The sequence below is a fragment of the Phacochoerus africanus genome, chromosome 16 (assembly GCF_016906955.1).
Source record: "Phacochoerus africanus isolate WHEZ1 chromosome 16, ROS_Pafr_v1, whole genome shotgun sequence".
NCBI classification, from domain to species: domain Eukaryota; kingdom Metazoa; phylum Chordata; class Mammalia; order Artiodactyla; family Suidae; genus Phacochoerus; species Phacochoerus africanus.
Window position 1 is genome coordinate 37,123,549 of NC_062559.1, and position 21,430 is coordinate 37,144,978.

At 41.9% G+C, this 21,430-nt stretch overlaps 1 protein-coding gene across 6 annotated transcripts in view; it reads left to right on the forward strand.

Moving 5' to 3' along the window:
- Positions 1-21,430, forward strand: part of ELMO1 (engulfment and cell motility 1) — a 561,177-nt gene that overhangs the window by 376,203 nt on the left and 163,544 nt on the right. For all 6 annotated transcript variants that reach the window (XM_047763106.1, XM_047763109.1, XM_047763107.1 and 3 more), the window contains one exon: positions 16,703-16,839. In XM_047763106.1, coding sequence (XP_047619062.1) covers positions 16,703-16,839 — 137 coding nt within the window. The remainder of the gene's footprint in view (positions 1-16,702; positions 16,840-21,430) is intronic.

Here is a 21,430-nt window from a genome sequence, read left to right on the forward strand (position 1 = left end):
AACTGTCTGCAAAGAAAGGGAAGGAAAGTGTCTGAGAGCACTAACTTTTATTTCATATAGGAGGAAGGTCTGAGAATTTTCATCCGAACCTTCCTCCTGAAGGTAAAAGCATTTTATTTTTAGTCTCTTCCATAGTTAGGTTTTTTCATTAAGATGTGTTCTTATCTAAAATGTCCTCTTCCTGGTGAGGGTTTAAAAAGCAAGAGAGAGTGAGAGAGAGAAGTGATGGCCAAGAAGCTGAAGGCCAAAATAAACTTTGCTGAATTTGGTTTAGGACAAATTCAACTGGAGGCAGTCTGTGTTGGGGTAACAACCACCAGAAAATACAAGGATGTCCTAGAAACTTCAGGAGTTAACTATCATTTTATGTCAGCAAAATCCAGGGAAAAACAAGCAGACGTTCAGTCTAAGAAACCAGTGGGTAACAGAGGGTTAACATATCTTCACCCGTCAATTTAAGACTGACTTCTTCACAAACACACATTTCTGAGGCAGAATCTACACGTGTGGCCATCCCGGAGGCCCAGGAACAGGAAAGCAATGGTTCATTCTTTGGAATGCTAATTAGCTCACAATCTATAAGATGCAAAACTAGCCTCGTTAAGGCAGTAAGGAACAGAGCTTAAACCTGATTGTATCAGTGCCTTTAATAGTGAAAATAATTTTATCAGCTGCAAAACCAGATTCACTTCTAGGATGTCTGTATGTTCAAGACAATGAAATGCATTCTGGGAGTTCACCTTGGTGAACATGCCGTATTTTACCCAAATTTATTTCCCAAAAAATCACCAAAACACTAATACTTGTGTGTTTTTTTTGTTTTTTTTTTGTTTTTTGTTTTTTGGTTTGTTTGGTTTTGAGGCTGTTTCTGTGAAATAGAAATCCAGACCCAATATAATTTTTTAAAAGAAATCAGAGTGTGTAGGACTATTTTTAATGAAGGGAAGTAATATAATTTGATTACTTATTCTAAATCCGAGACATCTGGGGTAGTCATGGATATATGTGCATGGTCAGGGTGTAGGGGGCTCAGTGGCCTTATTGTGTGAACACTGGGGAAGTTCTAAGTGAGTAATGGTTAGGACAACCGTGGCAGCAACCATGCAGTTTTAAAGCTACTGAGGCAAGAAGACCTCCAAGCAATAACAGGCGTATGGTTCAGAGCACAGCCTCTCCAGGCTGATTGCCTCCCACACTACATCCTGGCTCTGCCTCTCTCTGGCTGTGTGACCTCAAAAAAGTCACTTAGCCTCTCTGTGCCTCAATTTTCCTCACCTATAAAATAAAGATGAGACTCAAATGTGTCTCACTGGCACTTCTCATCTGAGAATTCAATCATTTAATAATCGTAAAGCATGGAGAGCAGTGGCTGGTATATATATTAAGTGCCCTCTAATTGTTTAACAAAAAAAATAGATTGGTCTGATTGGCTTCATTTTCTTAATCTTCCAGGATATTAGCCTTGCATTAAAATAGATGAATTTTGTGTCTTCTTTATTAAGGTAAGGATCTATTAAGCCAATGAACAAAAACAAAAAGTCCCTGAAATTGAGTCTATGAATTGTTGTTTTTCTCCCCCCTTAGCATTGAAACAGTAACATTTTCGTGGGAATACATGTCTGCTGTAGATAAACTGGAAAATGCGGAGTTCTTACCAACTATAAGACTTGCATATCCAAAAATTACCTTAGTTATTAGCAAGATCAAGTCTTTATTAAAATACTGGATCACAGAAAGACATTGAATTAAGGTTGTTTTTAAATCACAGTAAATACACATTCTAGAAAGTATTAACTTTCTGCTTTAAAAATCTTCCATAGAGGAAAATTGGTATCTGTTTAGTGACTTGATTACAGGGACTCTGAAGCCAAACTATTATTAAACCCTGGCTCTGCCTCTTATTAGCCCTGTAAATCTCTCCTCTGTACCTCAGTTTTCTTATCCGTACAGTGGGGATGATAACAGTCGTGCCTACTTTATGGAATTGTCGTGAAGATTAAATGAGGAAGTACTTGTAAGGAGCTTAGAGCAGTTCTTTTGCATGGTCATTGCAATATTCTGAAATAATTAACTCACCTTTCTAAGCTGCTCACCTTCTAATTCCCTGAAGCAGATACCTCCAGTGTGTTATAATTCAGATTATGTCCCTTTCAAGTTTTCTAGCCAGCTGTTACCGGTTTAAAATTTAAGGCCTTATTTTTAAGTTTAGTTTTTTGTTTGTTTTAATTTTTTCATAAATCTCATTCAAGTGCCTGTATGAAGCTTGACCTTTTCCTAAATGATGATCACGAAGCTTGAGGATATGCTTCCTGGGCCTGGTGCTCTGTTCATACACCGAGAGGACCTCTTGGCCCCTTGGCACAAAACTGCCCACGTGATCCCGTGTAGGAGAGAGCTGTGCTCCTTATCAGGCTCTCTTCTTTAAGACAATTGATGGGAACTATATATAGGCAAAGATATTAGGGATTTAACTCTTTATTCTTCACTGGTAGAAATCTCCATCCTCTCAAATCCCGCATGGCCAAAAGGGTGATTGTCAATGGATTATTCCCTAATATGCCCCCCATCTCCCTTAATGCCACCGTGCAGGAGGAACATGTGGTTAGCACTGTCCTGCAGTCCTTGAGGCCAAGTGTTTCTTTTGGCAGAGTCAGACAAGGGCCTGAGATGGGCGCTAAACCCTAGCGCTCCAAGGGTTTAGTGCTCAAAGCTACATACATGTGGTAAATAAGGCGGGCGGGGAGTGGGAAAGACACCCTCCGCCTGCTGCCCACCAAGCAGGATAAGTTGTTGGCAGTTGATCTGCAGAGGAAGGTTACATCACTGTGTTTGGGGAAGATCTCAGACTTGGTTTTCTTCTGTTTGCATTTGTGCAATTAATCCTCTTCCTTTATAAAGTCCTCATTTTCCTATGAAGAGAGCACCTGTACTTAGATTTCAGAAAATTGGGGGAGAGAAGGTTGGACTACTGAGTTTAAAGTAGTAGGTGAAGCCTGTGTGGAGCCTTCCAAAGTGCCCCGATCACAGCAAGAGTCCTGAGACGTGTGTCATGCCAAAGTCTCGGACATTCCTCATCCTGTTCTATTAACAATGCGTGAAGTGGTGCATAATGGAAACCACAGAGAAGAAAAGCACAAGGAGGCAGGAAACCAAGCCAGGGATGGTGAGCGTTGTGTCCATGGAAGGCTGGCCGTGTGAGAACCATAAAGAATGCAGAAAAGAATGATTAAGGTTCCTGTTTTTTATAGGCTCAGAATCAAGTGTGGGGGTTCTGAACAGGTGGAGAAAATTCAAGGTCTGTGGGAACACGAAGTGGAAGTTGGACAAAGCTGTAGGGAAATGCCTTTAGCAAAGAGATGGGCTCTGGAGGATGAATCAATGGGCTCCATGAAGAGGGAAACCCAAGAGCTTACTGTGTACAGATACAAGCAGGCACATTTATTTGATGAAGAGGTAGAAACTATCGCTGACCTTTGTGTTCAGTCATAGGTCAGAGAAAAGTTAGGGGAGTGGAGTAGGGTCAGACTGGGAAGTGTTGAATGCTTTGCTACAGCATTTGCATTTTATACTAATTCCTACAGGTAATCACTGAGTTTTTAAGACAACTCATTTTCTGAGTGCCAAGGCCAAGAAAAAAATGTGTATGATGAGCAAGCCTGGGCATGTCCAATTTCCCTAATTTCATTTTAATCAGAATTAGGGTTACCTATTTTTAGCCCCTTTTGTTCGGCTCCCAAGCCCTGGTTAAGGCTCTGAGCTTCAGGTCAAGGTTCAGCCCGTGGTCATGGGATGTGACGCAGTTCTTGCTGGGTCTTTAGTGAGGTACATCTGAGCTGCTCATTAATCAGTCTCTTTCTCAGCATAACCTTCAAATGCCCATCTCACATGGTTGAACGGGCAATTACTCATATCCATGCTAAATTTGCTATAGGACAGTCTCTTAATGTGTGGTTCTCAGAATAATTTTCCTTGTAAAGGAAGTTTCAGTAAGAACATACAGAAGCCTCTTCTTGGATATGCTCTCCTTTGCCCTGCCTTAGACTACTTATCGCCCAACTTTTTCCTAATCTTCCACTGTACCTCTCAATGCTCCAGCCATACCATCCCCCAAAAGGTAGGTAAACCGTATTTAGCAAGATATGTGCTTCACATTTGGTTTTGCATCCCTAACAGGCACCACAAACTTGATACACCTTTCCAAAGAATTCATTTTCTTTCCTGCTCTTTTCTTCTCTTTGGACTGAGAAGAACTCCTTTTGTAGACCTGTAAGTGGACCCAGAAGCAGTTATTTTGCTGCAAGATAAGGTGTCAAGGATCTAGGTTCCATTTTCCTGCAAGTCTTAGTTGTTTTAGCTAGAGCACCAAGAGAAAGCACAAATACAGAGCATGTCAGTAAGACCACCGTTCAATTATAAGCCAAATTCCAGAAATCGCTTAGCTCACTCTTAGCAGAAATCTTAATGTCCTGGAATTTCTGCACATTTTGTCCTTTGGTTATACATCTTACAAGATCATGATAGGATATTGCTCTGTATGTAACTTTCCAGGGGACCTGGTACTTTCATGAGAGGAGATTGAAGTCCATAAGATTTCACACAAGCTAAAGCTTTCACTAAATTCAAGATTTGGGGCAAATTACAAAATTACATATTTTGTATTCTGCACAACATTTTATGAATAACATTTATTGAGTGCTTATTATATGCCAGGCTCTAAGGGTTTTATGGGAATCCTCTCAGTATATCTTTACTCAGTTCTACAGCTATAAATTACTGTTATTGTCATCATAATACTAGAGAATTGGTGACATTAAAGGGCTCATTGGAAGGTGTAGAGGAAGAATTCTAGCTGCAGTCCTTAGATGAGTCCTAACTCCAAAACCAACTCTTAACCACTTAGCACTAAAGTTTTTATGTGGTTCATTATTTGTCCTTAATACACTGAAGCATCGAGCAAGTGGAGTACAGAATAACAAGAATCCTCAAATTACCTGAATTTTAATTCCATTAAAAAGAGATAAAGTGTGGAGTCAGAAAGGCGATGGGAAGTTGTTACTTTATCCGGTTCCCATTTAAACCCTGTGAAAGACTTCCCATTGTAGGGGGAATAAAGCCCATACTCTGTAATGTGGTCTACAAAGAATCAGATGATATGATGCCTGCCTGCCTCTTCAGCCTTGTCTTTTACTCATCTCTTCTTGCTCCTGAGCTCAAGGTCATATAGATAATGAGTGGCAGAACCAGATCCAAACTCAAGTGGACCAATTCCAGGACCATGCTCTTAACCACCTTGCTAGTTTGATGTATGTGTGGATGGGTAAATAGGTGGGTCGATGACTGATGGATGGACAGACAGGTGGACATGCACCTGCATGGATGGAAGGGAAGAAGGAAGGAGGGAAGGGAGCAAGGAAGGAAAGGAGGGAGGAAGGAAGAAAGGGGCTACAAATGAATGGATGAAAGAAGCGAGGGAGGGAGGAAGGGAAGAAACTAATTTAAAAGAGCCTCGTGCTCTTGGAATTTATATACAACCAGTCAAATGTATTATAGCTGTTCCATCAGCATCTGCAATATTCTTCAGTGAGGTCAGAATGCCCATTCACAAAAGAAAATGCACACATATACTCTTTTATCCATCTCACCAACAGGTGAAATTGAATTCAAGTCCAGAGGTGGAGAGGTGCCCCTGAACAACTTTAGAAGGTGATACCATTTAGGGAATTGAACTAGAATGCCTGCATAGACAGGTTATATGCTTTTTTATCTGGTCAGTAAACCTGGCCACGTAAAATGCCAATCTCTGGTTCGAGAGGTGATGGGCGGGCCAAACACAACACTGCTTCTGAAAGCTCATCGAAATCATCTGCCATAGTTTTACACTGTCTAAAGTGTGGTTGTTCCTTCTTATCTGCTCAGAAAGCTTATATCTTTTTAAGTTGACTTTTTTAGGTGCGTGTAACTTAAATGAATAGAAGTGTTCAGATCCTGAAAGCACAACGCAGCTCAGTGAATTTTCCAGCCACCCGCTATCCATTTTTCTACTACCTAGCTCGAGATAGAGAGCCTTAGGCAACCATCAGAGAATGACTGGGCTGCCCTTCCCCAATTTCTTTCTCCCTCCCTGTTTCTAGTACCATAGTTGAAATGTGTCTGTTTTGAGCTTTAGCTAAGTAGGGTCATTGAGTATGTTGTCTTTTGTATAGAGCTCTATTTGTTCAACATTGTGTTTTATGTTCATTTTACTATGCGTAGAACAATTAAAAGAAAAACCTTATTTCTTTGTAGTAAATATACTGCTATATAAATAAGGTATAAATTATTTATCTAATGTATTAGATGGACATTTTGGTTATTTCAAGGTTTTGGCTGAAGCACATAGTGCCGCTATGAACATGCAGGTGCCTTTCTTAATGTAGCACCAGTGCGTGCACTTCTTTGGGGTTTATATCTTTGGGTAGAATTACGCTATCATAGGGTATGAATATTTTAGCTTGGCTAAAAACTGCTAAACTGTTTTTCTTTTATTTGTTTTAACTTTTTTATTATAGTTGATTTACAGTGTTCTGTCAATTTCTGCTGTACAGCAAAGTGACCCAGTTATATGTTTTTCAAAGTGGTTGAAACAAAAACACTTCTTTTTTTTTTTGTCTTTTTGTCTTTTTGCTATTTCTTGGGCCACTCCTGCGGCATATGGAGGTTCCCAGGCTAGGGATCTAATCGGAGCTGTAGCCACCGGCCTACGCCAGAGCCACAGCAACGCGGGATCCGAGCCGCGTCTGCAACCTACACCACAGCTCATGGCAACGCTGGATCGTTAACCCACTGAGCAAGGGCAGGGACCAAACCCGCAACCTCATGGTTCCTAGTCGGATTCGTTAACCACTGCGCCACGACGGGAACTCCCCAAAAACACTTCTATCAATAGTTTGTGAGAATTCCATTTGCTCCACATTCTATCCGCACTTAGTTTTTTGTTGTTGTTGTTGTTGTTTTTTCCCATCTTTTCATTGTGGCCATTTGGGGGATGTTTAAAAATATCTCACTGTAATTTAAATTTGAATTTCCCTGGTGATTAAAAAAGCTTATTACCTTTTCATGTGTTTATTGGCTGCTTAGATATCCTATTTGGTGAAGTACCTACTTAACATTTTGCCCATTTTTCTGTTGGGTTGCCTGTCTTTTCTCATTGATTTATTAGGGCTATTTATATATAATGGGTACCAGCTTTTGGCCAGATGATGTTGCAAATTTTTCTTTCTTTTTTTTAGATTTTTTTTTTTATTAAAGTATAGTTGACTTACAATGTTGTGCCAATTCCTGCTATACAGCAAAATGACCCAGTCATACATGTATATACATTCTTTTCCTCATATTCCATTATGTTCTATCTCAAGAGATTGAATGTAGTTCCCTGTGCTATACTCCTACTCAGAAGTTGAATCTTTTTTGTATCTTTTGATGAACAGTAGTTTTTGATTTTGGAGTTCTCTTCATGGCTCAGTGGTTAATGAACCCATCCGTGAGGTTGTGAGTTCGATTCCTGGCCTTGCTCAAGTGGGTTAAGGATCTGGCGTTGCCATGAGCTGGGCTGTAGGTCGAAGACATGGCTCGGATCCCACGTCGCTGTGGCTATGGTGTAGGCCATCAGCTGTAGTTCCGATTAGACCCCTGGCCTGGGACCTTCCATATGCTGCAGGTGCAGCCCTAAAAAGCAAATAAGAACAACAGCAACAAAAAAGAAGTTCTTGATTTTAATATAAACCAGTCAAACATTTTCCTTAGGGTTAATAATTTTTTTTTTTTGGTCCTATTTAAGAAACCTTTGCTCACCTCTAGATTATGAATATATTCTTCTGTATTGTATAGAAGCTTAGTGTTTTTCCTTTAACATTGGGATCTATGATCTAATTAGAGTCAATTTTTGTGGGTGGTGTGAGGTAAGGAGTCATAATTCATTTTTTTCAGATGCATACACACATAACTAGCCCAGCAAAAGTTGTTGAAAATCCTTTTCACTGTGGATTTCCTTTTTTGTAAATCTAGTGCTGCATATCTAAGTCTGTATCTGGACTCCCTATTCTATTCTGTTGTTCTGTTTTTCCACTCATGGACCAATATCAAGCTGTTTTAATTATTATTGTTTTATAATGTCTTTCTATCTGCATGTGTAATGCCTCCAAATTTGTCATTTTAGCTAAGTACCATAATGGTTATTTTGCTGTAAAACTGGTAACAACTAGCACTTACTGATGCTTATTTTATCTCAGTTAATATATGAATTATGCATCACTTTAAATTTAATCTTAGCACCAGACTGATGAGATAGGATGCACTCTTTAAAAAAAAAAAAAAAAAAACAAGGAAATTGAGGCTCAGAGGAAGCATAAGTTGATCAAGTTCCCGTTGCTTATTAAATAGTGACACTGCGATTTGCATACAACTGCATGCCTGGGATGTGGCCTCAGGTCCTTCTTGGTGAATTAAGAATTGGCTGTCCTTTGGTGCTAGAGTCTGATTTTTAGCTCTAACACTAGTCGGTATTTTTTTTTCTCTCTCTGTGTCCTTAAAAAAAAAAAAAAAAAAAAAGCCCAGAAGGGAAGTGAACAATGAAGCATTGGATTAGATTGTATGTCTTTTCATTGTCAATTTCATACTATTTTTAGGCATGAGAGAGGATAGAAAAGAATATCCAGGCTTCAGGAGCTGAGAAGAGCTGAGCAGCTTTCAAGCCTCTGATCCCCTGTCCTGAAATAGCAGGGGTGGAAGCCTCGATATTGGCGGAACTCAGCGGTGGGGGACTTCACATTCTCTGTCCTCACTCTCCTCTCCTCTTTTCACCTCTCACACCTATGAAAGGTTCTGAACTTTCAGCGTCTTCCCACACAGCACCAAAACTTGAAAACCAAGCCATGAAAGAATAGCAGGCCTAAAAATAGAAAACGCAAAGGCCACAAGGGTTATCTGCAAAGGGATAAAGGGATAAATACATATTTGCATCAGAGAATTCATCAGTATCTCATCCAGCCTGACCCTAGACCCACAAATAGTTCTAGTCTGAGTTTCCATGCCGTGGATAATTAGTAAGATTTTATTTTACAACCACTCTGGCAGTTTTCATGTATTAAATGCTTTTGCTTTGTAATTTATCCCCTCCTTCCTATAGCTTATAATTTTAGAACAAAATGCCCTTTGTGTTAGGCCAGTGCTTATCTTCCTTTCAAAGTGCACCATTTCCAAAGACTGTTGCAGGTGAACTAGCTCATTATTTCCTGGTAAAAATTCTTAGAATTTACCGAGTGCCTCCAAAGTATATGTCTCTCTAGTCACTTGCAAATGGGTTCACAGTTTGAGCATAACAAGGGTCATTGAAAGCATGGAACAGAGCTTTTCAGCATCTCTGAAATTCTATTTGTCTCAGAAAAAATTCCCATGAAAGAGAAGTTACATGCATTTGCCTGTGTCATCTTGTCATTCTATCTTTAGTCAAGTAATTTTCTTATATAATGGTCTGCATTAGGTGATATTAATAGACTGAAAGGGGCTGAAAACAACTAACCATTTTCTTATGAAAGGCAGAGTAAGTACTAGCTCATCAAACACTGTCTAAGCTTATCAAATGCCACATTGGTGCCCTAACACCCCAGCTGAAATGTGTAGCCCTCCTCTCATTCAAGGAAATAATAATTTAGGAAATAGAGTTCAATGCAGGTGTGGTCTCCAAGTTCTATAATTATTGATGGATATTAGGCACTTGAGAATACATACCATGCTTTGTGTGTGTGTGTGTGTGTGTGTGTGTGTGTGTGTGGTGTATGTGTGTAGTCTTAGAATTTTAGATTTGGCAGGAACGTTACCAACCTATCTCATTTACAGGTAGGAAACCTGGAGCCCTGGAGCTGGGTTGACCCTCTCAAGGTCACAGGGCAGCACTAGAACCCTTTCTCGTACTCACCTTTCATGGTTTCCTTCCAGCACTGCAGCAGCCCTTGTTCTCTGAGCCTCTGATGATAATGCCTCACCTCACATTATCCAGTGGAAAATAGGAACAAAACTACTTTGAAAGGCAGAATGCTACATAAGTGTACAGCATTCTTCTTTTTCATTTTTAAAACAAATGTGTATGGATCATAGAAGCTTCCAAAGCTGGTCTATTTATAAATGAATTAGATGTCAGTACATTAATAAGAACTCATTTTACCCTCAGCCCTGAAAATACCTTAATATTCCAGGTTTAAAAGACCATTAAGTTGATTCTTTTTTTTTTTTTTTAGAGAGAATCTCACTGTGTTAAAAATAGTGTGCTTAAAAACAATTTGGTTTTTAAAAAGTCTTACTATTTTTGTCTCATTGAAAATTTCTCTTGGAATTTCATTTAGAAAATCATTGCCTGGGAATTCAACACTTTTTTTTCTTTCTCAAAAAAGTGTTTTTATTTTCCTTAAAAAGGAATAACAAACCTCCCCCTCCCCCCCATTTTTGTTTCTGGTTTTTTTTGTTTGTTTGTTTTGCTTTTTTGTTTAAATTTGTGGATTAAGGACCCTGTTCACCAGGGTTAGGCCATCCCTGTAAGCTGATGCAAGTTCTCGTTTATCCGTGGGATGGCCTGGGCAGGGGTCCACTTGCTCTATGATGAGGAGCCTTGTAATCCTGATGACTTGCACTCGCATTGAACTCGCTTCCTACTGTCACGGTTCCCTTTTAATCCCCATAGCCGCCCGACGAATGTATACTTCTGTTGCTCCCAGTCTACAGATGAGAACACTGAGACCCTGATAGGTGAAATGACTTGCCCAGGTGACCCAGCAGTACGTGACAGAACCAGCATTGGAATCCCGGCAACTTGACTCCCAGCATCTTTGCCCCTTTTCTGCTTTTTCTCACTGCCCTTACCTACAAAATCAAAGAGGGAGACAGATCAAATAATCTGGACAGGTCCTTCCTGCTTGTTCATCCTTGATCCTGAATATCTGCAATTTCAATGTTTTTGAGGGAAAAAAATACGTTAACACTTATTACTTTTTCCTTGTCTCTAAGGAAACGTCCTTAAAACGTAAATCCCAAAATAAATCCGTCTTTTCATTGCTTCTTTTGTAACATGTCAAGGAACCAATTGTCTTTGACTTGTTGTTGGCCCATTCCTCATGGCCAAGGAGGAGTCTTAAAGACATTTAGGAGGATGGCAAAGCCATCCTCCTGGGGACGTTGAGGACACTGGCTCTGGTGTAGCATGCTGGGTGTGATGCCTGGCCCTGTCACTGCAAGTTACCTAACTTCCCTGCTCCTTAGTTTTCTCATCCCTGAAATAGGGATAATAGTGGTACCTGTGCTGTTACTAAGGATTCAGAGAGTTAAGACAGGGCCCAGCACACTGTTGTCAGTGATTGCTGGCCAGTACCGAATACGTAACCAGCCCCCCGTAATCACTTTTTTCCCCCATGATAGCTCTGTTTAAAGTTTGGTTTCCACTGCAGGCCTCTCTCTTGTAACTAGGAACGCAGGCATGGCTGCTGGCCAGTCTTGGGACTCCCCCCTGCAGTGACTGTGTTCTGATGCTAACTTGAACCTGGACAATGGCTGTCTTGTCTCTGCTTTTGCTAGTCCCCAGAGCCAGTGGTTTCAAAACACAGAGGGCAGAGGGAAGTGGAGTACTTCTCAGCTCTCCTTGGTTTGGGGACTCCGGTTTTCCAGCCTCCACCACTTCCCCTTTTGTTCCTCCCTCACCAGAATGGGGTGGGGAGGGGGGCGGTGAACTGCTCCCTAATGCCTTCACCTCAACCCAGGTGACTATCTCACTATTTCTTGTATTTTTTTAATGGACCATTAGCAATTTCTTTCTTTTTTTTTTTTTTTTTTTTTTTTTTTTGGCATGGCCAGCTAAAAAAGCCTATGAGACTTGGCAGGAGTTCCCGTTGTGGCTCCGCAGTAACAAACCCGACTAGTATCCATGAAGATGCGGGTTTCATCCTTGGCCTCACTCAGTGAGTTAAGAATGTGGTGTTGCCATGAGCTGTGGTACAGGTCGCAGACGCAGCTCAGATCCCATGTTGCTGTGGCGTAGGTGTAGGCGGGCGGCTGCAGCTCTGATTCAACCCCTAGCCTGGGAACTTCCACATGCTATCGATGCAGTCCTAAAAAAAAAAAAAAAGCCTATGAGACTTGGATGATATCTGGAGATTTGAAGGGAAGATGGGAACTTAGACTTACTCTGTGTCGAGGCCCAGATGCTTCACCCCCTACCACCTCAGGAGGCAACTAGTGGGTGTCTGTCTTATTGATAAAGACGTGCTCGCATCACCAACCTAGTGAGAGCTGGAGTCAAGGCTTACCTGATTCGAAAATGTAGGTTCTTTTCATAACACAATGCAGTGGGAAGGAACAGGTGCTGTTTTAGCTGGAGACAGTGTTGATTTACCTTTGCTCTGCTGATGGGCACATGTCCCCTCAGCATTTCAGCTTTGGAATCTGAGTATTCTATACGTTTTTGACATAACAACAAGAGTGATTGGTTGATCCCACCCCCTCCCTATCAATAGGACCTCAAAAGCCATTCACCATATTTTTCTGTCCTTCCTTATCTCCTAGAATTGTTAATGTCTTTAAAAAGCTGTATACTGTGGTTGCCAAAGAGGAAGGGAAGGGAGTGGGGTGGTTGGGGAGCTTGGGGTTAATAGATGCAAACTATTGTCTTTGGACTGGATTAGCAATGAGATCCTGCTGTGTACCACTGGGAATATGTCTAGTCACTTATGATGGAGCATGACAATATGAGAAAAAAGAATGTATACAGGCATGTGTAACTGGGTCATCATGCTATACAGCATAAAATTGACAGAACACTGTAAACCAGCTATAATGGAAAAAAATAAAAATCATTACATAAAAAGCTATATAGTCCTCTGATAATGATGATAAAAATAATGCCTAATAGTCATTTTTAATAAGCCTATACTATGTGCTGGGTACTTTACCACAAACTTTATGTACATAATCTAACTTCATGCTTACAAACTTTCTATGGTCATATGTTTTACAAATGAGAAATCAGATTCAGGGAATTTAACTGTATAAGATTACATAGCATGTTAGGGAGCATCAGTTTTGGTCTTTGAGTGCAGGTCTGTTTGACTGTAATGATTTTGCCTCTTCATTCCTGCTTCCATGGCCTCTGAACATTTTGTCCTCTTATGCCAATGTCTGTATGCTTGCATGAATTTAAGTTTTCAGTAGTTCGTGTAACTAAGAGTAACAGAAATTGAAAACAATGACTTCAATAAATTGTATACAAAGAATTCCTGAGGAAGGTAATTCAAGGTTGATATGGTGAATCCACAGTGTCTTCAGGAGCTCCTTCTAACATACTCCTCTAGGGTATAGCCTTTGTTTTTAAGCTGACAGAATGGCTGCAGGAGCTCCAACCATCATTCCTGTGTTCCATACACAAAGAAATTGAAGTGTGAAGGCAGAGGTATCAGGGACAAGCCAGTCAAGTCTCCTGCTTTTTAAAGGTCTTTCCAGCAATTTCCATTTTTCTATCATTGGTTGGGATTGTTTCATAATGACCACTCGTAGTTTCAAGGGAAGCTGGGAGGTATAGTTTTTCTGGGGAGCACATTGTTGCAATGAACAGAATTGGGGTTCTATTAACGCAGAACTCAAGCTCTTAATTTCTTGAAATAAGTCTGATTAATTCATCCACTGTGACTCTTCCTCAGTGACTATCTTGGGAAAACTTGGTGTGTTACAGAAGTTGAGATTATGTTGAGGAAGCCAAAGGATTTGGTTCAGTAGAAGCTAGAACCAGGTAGGCTACTTCTTGGGCATTCAAGAGAGTTAGCAGACGTGCAGTTTGACCTGACCCAGGGAGAGGAGAGGTGAGGTCCAGAGGAGGAGTGTAACCCTGCTGATTTGAAAGTAACTCCAATCAGAGGAAGCAGAGGAACCCTAGACTCTAAATACACCCTCAGCATTCATATTTAAAGGCGTGCCATTTGTAGGATTTTACTTCATAAATATCTTCTACAGGTGGAAAAGCAATTCTTTCAGATTTGTGTTGAGGAGAGGGGGATGTGGCCGAGGTGCGGTTCATTTGGAGCCAAGTCAACTCAAACTTGAACCCCAGCTCTGCCCTTTGCAAGTCATGTGACTTGGACAACTTACCTAACCTTTCTACCGCTCCTATTTCTTCTAATTTTTCTGAAAAAGAACTTGATGTTTTCTTCCTACGTGCTTGATAGAATAAGTAAGAGTAACATAGTGCCTGACGTGTGGTTGGTGTCAGCAGTATGGCCGTTGTTGGTACTGACACATGGCCAGGTGTTGTCCGTCAGCACATGCTGGCTGCGCACTTGCTGTCAGCCCCGCTGGACTGTGAGTCAAGATCCTGGTCTCTGTTGAAGGGGGAGTGCAAGGAGAGCTAGGAGCATGGGTGGAAAAATTAATTTTCAAAGCAGTAATCACGAGGCAGTGCCCTAAGCTCTTGATGTCAAGTAGGGCAGGAAAGCGGCTGCTGGGTCAACTGAACTGTGGGTTTCAAATGCTCATTTGGGGCCACCTACAAAAGGCTCATGATGGAAGGCTTAATTTCTCCACGTTTCACCTTCCTCCATATATAAAATGAGGATAAGCATCATGCCTACCTCCTGGGTTGCTGTGAAGATGAAGCTAATAGAGCCCTTGGTGTGTCATACACAATCGTCTGGCCCCAGATCCCTGTTATTAATGATGTTGCTCAGGTTTGTCTGGCTATCTCAGCTTCAGTAGTCCCATAAAAACTTTAACTAGGGCATAAAGTATTTATGTAATCACACTGGGCTTGAAAAAGATACGGTGATAATGTGATTAATAATGAGTTTTTGTATGGGGATAGTTTTTTAAAGTGCTTCTGTAGACTTGTAAATTTTATTGGCTTCTGCGCTTGTGAAAGTGAGACTGACAGCTCTTTGCCCAGGGTAGTAAACACACAATCCACCTGTGTTTACCTTTCAAGTTCTCTAAATTACGTTGTTGTGTCAGATCAGACATTCACTTTCACCGTCTCTACCAGTTACATGAGCTGGAGTGGGTGACTTACACGTTTTTGCCTCTAAGTTCTGAAATGTAACAGGCTTGACTAAGAATCAAAGAACAGCCTCTGTTGCTGGAAACAATATGCTGGCACAACAGTTGTCATCACCACCACCTTGTTCCCTGTTTGTGCAACTTATCCTTCCAAAGCACTTTCTCACGAATCATGTCATTTGATCTTCTCCAAAGCCTAAGAAGGGAGATTGCATTTCCATTCTTTAGTTTAGAACATCAAGGCTCAGAAATGTGAAGTGACTTGCTCCTCATTGGTGTGGGCTGAACTTGAACCTTAATCTTCTGCCCCCAGACCCCAACTTTTTTTACATGACTGCACGCTGCTGCTCGCCTATGCCCTGACGTTGTCTGGAAGAAGACAGCACTTGTTATTATAAGGAGTGAGGATAGAAGAAGTTTACATATGGGTGTGTCCCTGCCAAGCAGACTGTGTCCACTTAGGTTTGATCAGGGTTCACCCACCAGGGGCCTTCACCAGAGAATATTTAACTAAGTAGAGTCCACGTTCAACTACACGGCATGCATCAGGCCTTCCCCAGCTACAGAAGGTCCTTGCTGTAAACCCTACTCCCACCCCACCACCTCCTCCTCTCCCAGGCTTCCAGGGCCTGCAGTTCTACCATTTGGGGCCTTGAAGACAAATTGGTCTTTAAATAGACGTCAATTAAAATTAGAATTCTTTTATTATACATAAGATTTTATATTTTGGGAAGCTTTTTTTTTTAAACTTAGGATCCTATTTTGGGGGTCACAAAGCCTACTTTCTTGGGCTCCTGTCCTCATCCATAAGACACGAACAGTAAGAGGCGTTGTAGAGCTCACAGTGTATGTGAAAGGGCTGAAAAAGGTAAGCTTGACAGAGAGCTGAGAAGGGAGGGGCTGGTGTGCTGGTCTGGGAAGGAGGAGAGAGGTGGCCACAACTAGCACTTCAGAGCCCTGGGTGTAACCCAAGGAAGCTTTTGTCATGGGGTGGCTTGAAGGCTATCTGATTGACTTCGGGGTTTGGTCCAGGACTGAACCAGTGGTGGCCTTTAAAGCCACTTGGGTTGTTTTGACCTCCGGCCACCTGTGTCTGGGGATGTAAGGCACATGGTTAATGGTATCAGCTGGTTAATGATCTCAGCTGTCCCCTGCTTACTTCCATAAGAGGGAAAAGAGCCCCCTTGAGAAATAATCAAGGATGCTCTTTCCAAAGTTGCAATTAATCATGTATTCGGGACAGCTCCTCTTCTGCCAGTTATTCTGTTGAGACATGGGAAATAAAGGGTGATGGAGGAGCTGTGACTGACAGGGTAGTTTGAATAATCTTTATAACGTCAAGAAGGCAGATGCAGAGCCCCTGTTCGACACCAGGGATCCAAAGCCAAAAGATCATATCTTGGGGTGAGTTAGGAGCTAATTTCCTTCAGTCAAAATAGGTGCCTAAGGGTAGGTCTGACCACCCGACGACCTTAAACTTCAAAGTTCCACAGTGACTGTCTTTTGGTTGCTTTTTCAAAACGCCTCTCTTCCACTGTGGCTTGAGCCACATATGCCTCCTGTCATCTCCCTTCAGAGCGCGTGGCTGTGTCCTCTCATTTTCCTTTTCAAACATCCTGCCTTCTTTCCCTCCTCTGTCCTCCAGCCAGTGAGACCTGCAACGACTTCCACCCGATGTTCTTCACCCATGACAGATCCTTCGAGGAGTTTTTCTGCATCTGTATCCAGCTTCTGAACAAGACGTGGAAGGAAATGAGAGCAACTTCTGAAGACTTCAACAAGGTGAGGTGAATCTGACGCAGAGGCAGCAGCTTCCTGTGTCCCCATTGGACTAACCCCCACCTTGGTAGGGTCCCTTAGCTGTGCGTGGAAGGAGAATGGGGAACACTGTGATTTTAACTTGCTTTGAAGATGGAGAAAGAAAAGCACACCCCTATAGACAGGAAGCTGTGTGCTAGTGATGCTCTCATCTCTCTAGGGATGAGCTTGGAGCAGCTGTGTTCCTTTTGGCTTCCTAAGCAGAGCCACCAGCAAAGACTCTCTCTTGAGAAATACTGAGAAGGTGAACTTTTTCCTTTAATGGCATCGATCCAGGACACCTTGTTACTGCAGGACCTAGTGGGGAAAATGCCTTCCCTCCACCTGTGCAGGTGGCTGCCAGGGAGACAATGAGATGAGGAAGGCTGCCATGGTCACTTGGTTTCTTTGTAGGTTATAGATATGTTGAGATAACTGCCCTTGGCTATGTCATGATGAGTTTTTATTACAATGCAAGACCTCTTTCAGGGAGTTGAGTAAGTTTATCAGAGAGCATTTGACTTTTTGAAGCATGTGAATTTCACATTTCTGTTTGAGTTGAATGTTGGGTAGAGAGGAGAGTGTTGACCAACTTAGAGGAAACAGAAACATCACGTGCACCTTTTTAGATAAACAAAAATATTTATCCTTAGATAAGAAGCCTTGTTAGCAATCATGGCATGGCTAATCACAACCGATGTTTGGGACCGGTATGTTTACATATTTAATAATTCTAGTTTGCTATGGTATATGGCTCTGGGTTTGGTTGGCGCCGTATTTAATAATTCTAGTTTGCTATGGTATATGGCTCTGGGTTTGGTTGGCGCCATCACTCATGTCTGCTGACCTGGTACCAGGGACATTACTGTTTGGAAAGAATCTAAGCATCTGATCTCACAGTCTGGGGGTGGAGTGGAGCCTTAGCATGGGCATGTACTTGAATTCCAGGGTCACTTGCTGTTCTCATTGGTCTTTGCCTTCCTGTTCCCTTTTCTCTGAACTTACATCTGGTCCTTCTTTTCCACCATATTTCTGGTGTGTGGCGTCTTGAACCAAAATTGGTTGAAAAGGAAGAAAACCAGGAAAAGGACACTCTTTCCCCAGGTTAGAATCTGACGGCCTCCATCAGTATCATGATCTCACCTGCAGCTGAAGCAGAGAACGCCACTCCCACCCCGTCATTCTGGGTCCTCTCTTTAGTTCCTTTTTTTCCCCTTCCTTCCTTCTCCCTTCTTTTTTTTTTTTTTTTTTTTGGTAAATCTATTGTGTGTTTTTGATTTGTGTTTACTGGTTTTCAAGTATGTTAACCCATACCTCTATCTACTTGCTTTAGACTGACTGTCGTATAAGTTCAAACACAATCTAAAAGAGCTACATTTTTTTTTACTCCCCTCCCTCACATTTCGTGATGTTGATGTCCTAGTTTACATCTTCCGTGTTTATCGTATTGCTATTCATTATAGTTATAATCGCCTTTACAGAAAATTTTTGATTTTTTAAAAAACCTAGGAGTTCCCGTCGTGACACAGTGATTAACTCATCTGACTAGGAACCATGAAGTTGTGGGTTCGATCCCTGGCCTTGCTCAGTGGGTTAAGGATCTGGCATTGCCGTGAGCTGTGGTGTAGGTTGCTTGGATCTGACGTTGCTGTGGCTCCGGTGTAGGCCAGCAGCTACAGCTCCAATTAGATCCCTAGCCTGGGAACCTCCATATGCCACGGGAAGTGGCCCTAGAAAAGGCAAAAAGACAGAAAGACCAAAAAAAAAAACCTATGTACTGGCTTACATGATCCTCAGTCCTTTTATATACTTCCTGGGCCATCCATTTAATTCATTGAAACAGACCCCCGCAACCCCCTTCTGTGGCAAACACAGATCTGGGAACTGCATTGTAGAGCTGCAAGTGTCTGAGCACTGATGCCCTGGGACAGACTTGACCCAGGAAGGGAAGTTGAGGAACGAAGCCCCTTAATTCCCTTATGATTGTAACTGCGGCCTCCTAAATGTACTTCGCTTGATTATGAGAGACTTTGCAATTCAGGTACAAACTCTTCTTGGAAGAGAGGGAAGAAGGAGCAGGAAGACCTTTGTTCAGTCAAGCCCCACAAAGTGGAGAGATAAATCAGTAGTCTGGGAAATGGCTGTGACCGCTTCGCCTCTGGATCAGTTCAACTCTTCCTGTGCTGCAGGGTTTCTGAAAGCTGTCTGGTCCCCAGCTCTTATGTGCTGGGGACACCCATTCTCCTAAAAGAATGTCATGCATTCTGGCATAAGGTATCCATCTGCTTTCTGAGGGGATTTCAGAATTACAGAAATCTGCATGTCTGTACATTTTAAACTACGAATATCATTGTTGTTGATCTAGGCACAGATAAGATGTCTAGAAAATATTACCAAATTCCTAGAGCAGAACGGCTCCAGGGAATGAGTATGTAGACAGTTAATTCCTGTAGAATTTGTAAGTTTAGGTCATGAAGCCCCAAGCGTACATCGTCAGCAAAGGCAAGCAGAGGCCTCAGTCTGGAGGCTGCAGGGAGGAGGTGAGCTCGGCTCGCAGATCCGTGTCGGTCCTTGCGGCTGTGTGCTCCGGTTGGCGGAGACGTCGTTCTCCTGCACAGGGTGAGCAGTTCCGCTAGGTGACAGCAAGCCTCCCAGAGTGTGATGCTGAAACTTTTTTTTTTTTTTTTGTAATTATATGGCTGCAAAATGTTTCTTCAGCAAGATCTAAGAGCCAGGTTCAAATGCAGTTTCTTACTATGGCTCTGGTGCCATCTTTTTGCATTGGACCATCATAAACGAATGATGTTTATGCTACGTTATGTCACACATCGGATGCCAAGTAGAGATGGTTTATGGCAGCTGGAGGTCCGAGAGGCAGAAAGTCCCACTCCACGTGTCCTTTGGTCAAGAATGGATATCAGAGGAGGATCAAGGATGGGTATGACAAGGCACTTAAGTTTTCTGCGCTAAAAATGTTTGCAGAGTTCCTTGGTGGTGCCACAGGTTAAGGATCTGGTGTTGTCACTGCTGTGGCTCAGCTTGCTCCTGTGGTGCAAGTTCGATCCCTGGCCTAGGACCGGGAACTTCTGCAAGCCATGGGTGTGGCCAAAAAGGAAAAACAAAAACAAAAACATGTTTGCTTTTTTCTTTTTAATACAATGCATGCCTTACTTCTGTAACCAGAAAAGTGTATCAGTTATATACTTTTTATCATGTGTATTAATTTTCTAATCCTGCTGTAACATATTGCCACAAATTTAGTGGTTTAAACACTACAAACTTATTATTTTACAGTTCCATAGTTCAAGAGCCAAAAATGGGTCTCTTGGGGCTAAAATCAAGGTGTCAGCAGAGCTGTGTTCCTTTCTGGAGGCTCTTGGGGTAGGGGATCATTTCCTTGCCTCTTCCAGGTTCTGGAAATTGCCTGCATTCCTTGGCTCATGACCTTCTTTGTCCATTTTCAACACCAGCATCTGCAAGTCCAGTCCTTTCCACATCACATCTCATCACTCTGATGCCTTTTGTGCTTCCATCTTTCACTTGTCAGGACCCCTGTGATCACACCGGACCAGCTGGAGAGTCCAGGCTCATCTTCCCCATGTTAGGGTCAGATGATTAGCAACATTCATTTCACATGCCATCTAAATTCCCTTTCACTGGAGTTTTTGGTGTGGCTCAGTACGTTAAGAATCCAACATAGTATCCCTGAGGATGCAGGTTCTATCCCTGGCCTCACTCAGTGGCTTGAGGATCTGGCATTGCCACGAGCTACAGTGTAGTTAGCGGATGCGGCCCAAATCTAGTGTTGCTGTGGCTGTGGTGTAGGCAGACAGCTGTAACTCCAGTGTGACTCCTAGCCTGGAAACTTCCATATGCCACAGGCATGGCTGTAAAAAGAAAAAAAAAAAATCCCTTTTGCCATATAAGGAAATACATTCAAAGATTATGGGGATTAGAATATAGGCACCAATGGGAGGGGGCATTATTCTGATGTGTATTTAAATTGTAAGTATATTAGATTTGTAGCTGTGGGTATCCATTTAAATTAATGAAACATGGACAGAGCTTTTGTTGTTGTTCTTTTTGCTGGTAGATCAGCACAATACCGGTCACAGAGTTCTGCTAGTGGTTGCTCAAATACAGATATAATTATGTCCCTTTTCTTTTCCTCTTTGTCTCCTTGGCCTTAACAAAAGAAAAGAAAAAAAAAGACCTTTTCTGTTTTTTTTTTTCCTGCTGCCTGTCTCTCAGTCACTGTTCACTTGAACAGATAATACATTGGAAAAGAGAAAAAGGTGAAATTTTAATCAGTCCACTTTTCTCCTTGTTATTAACCTGGTAGCAGAAGAGATTGAATTTAGGAACAAATGTGGGTTTGGTGTTACTGATAGATTTTTTAATGTTTTTTCATATTTCCTAAGATCATCCATATTGGAATTCAGAAGTATCTTAAAAGAGCCCTGTAGGAGACACAGTTTCTTTGAACTTTCTTGGACATCTTCTCAGGTTTTCGCCACTTTGAATGGAAGCCTGGATGGTTGATTTAATTGTCAACCTGAGACCCAGGCTTCTGTAA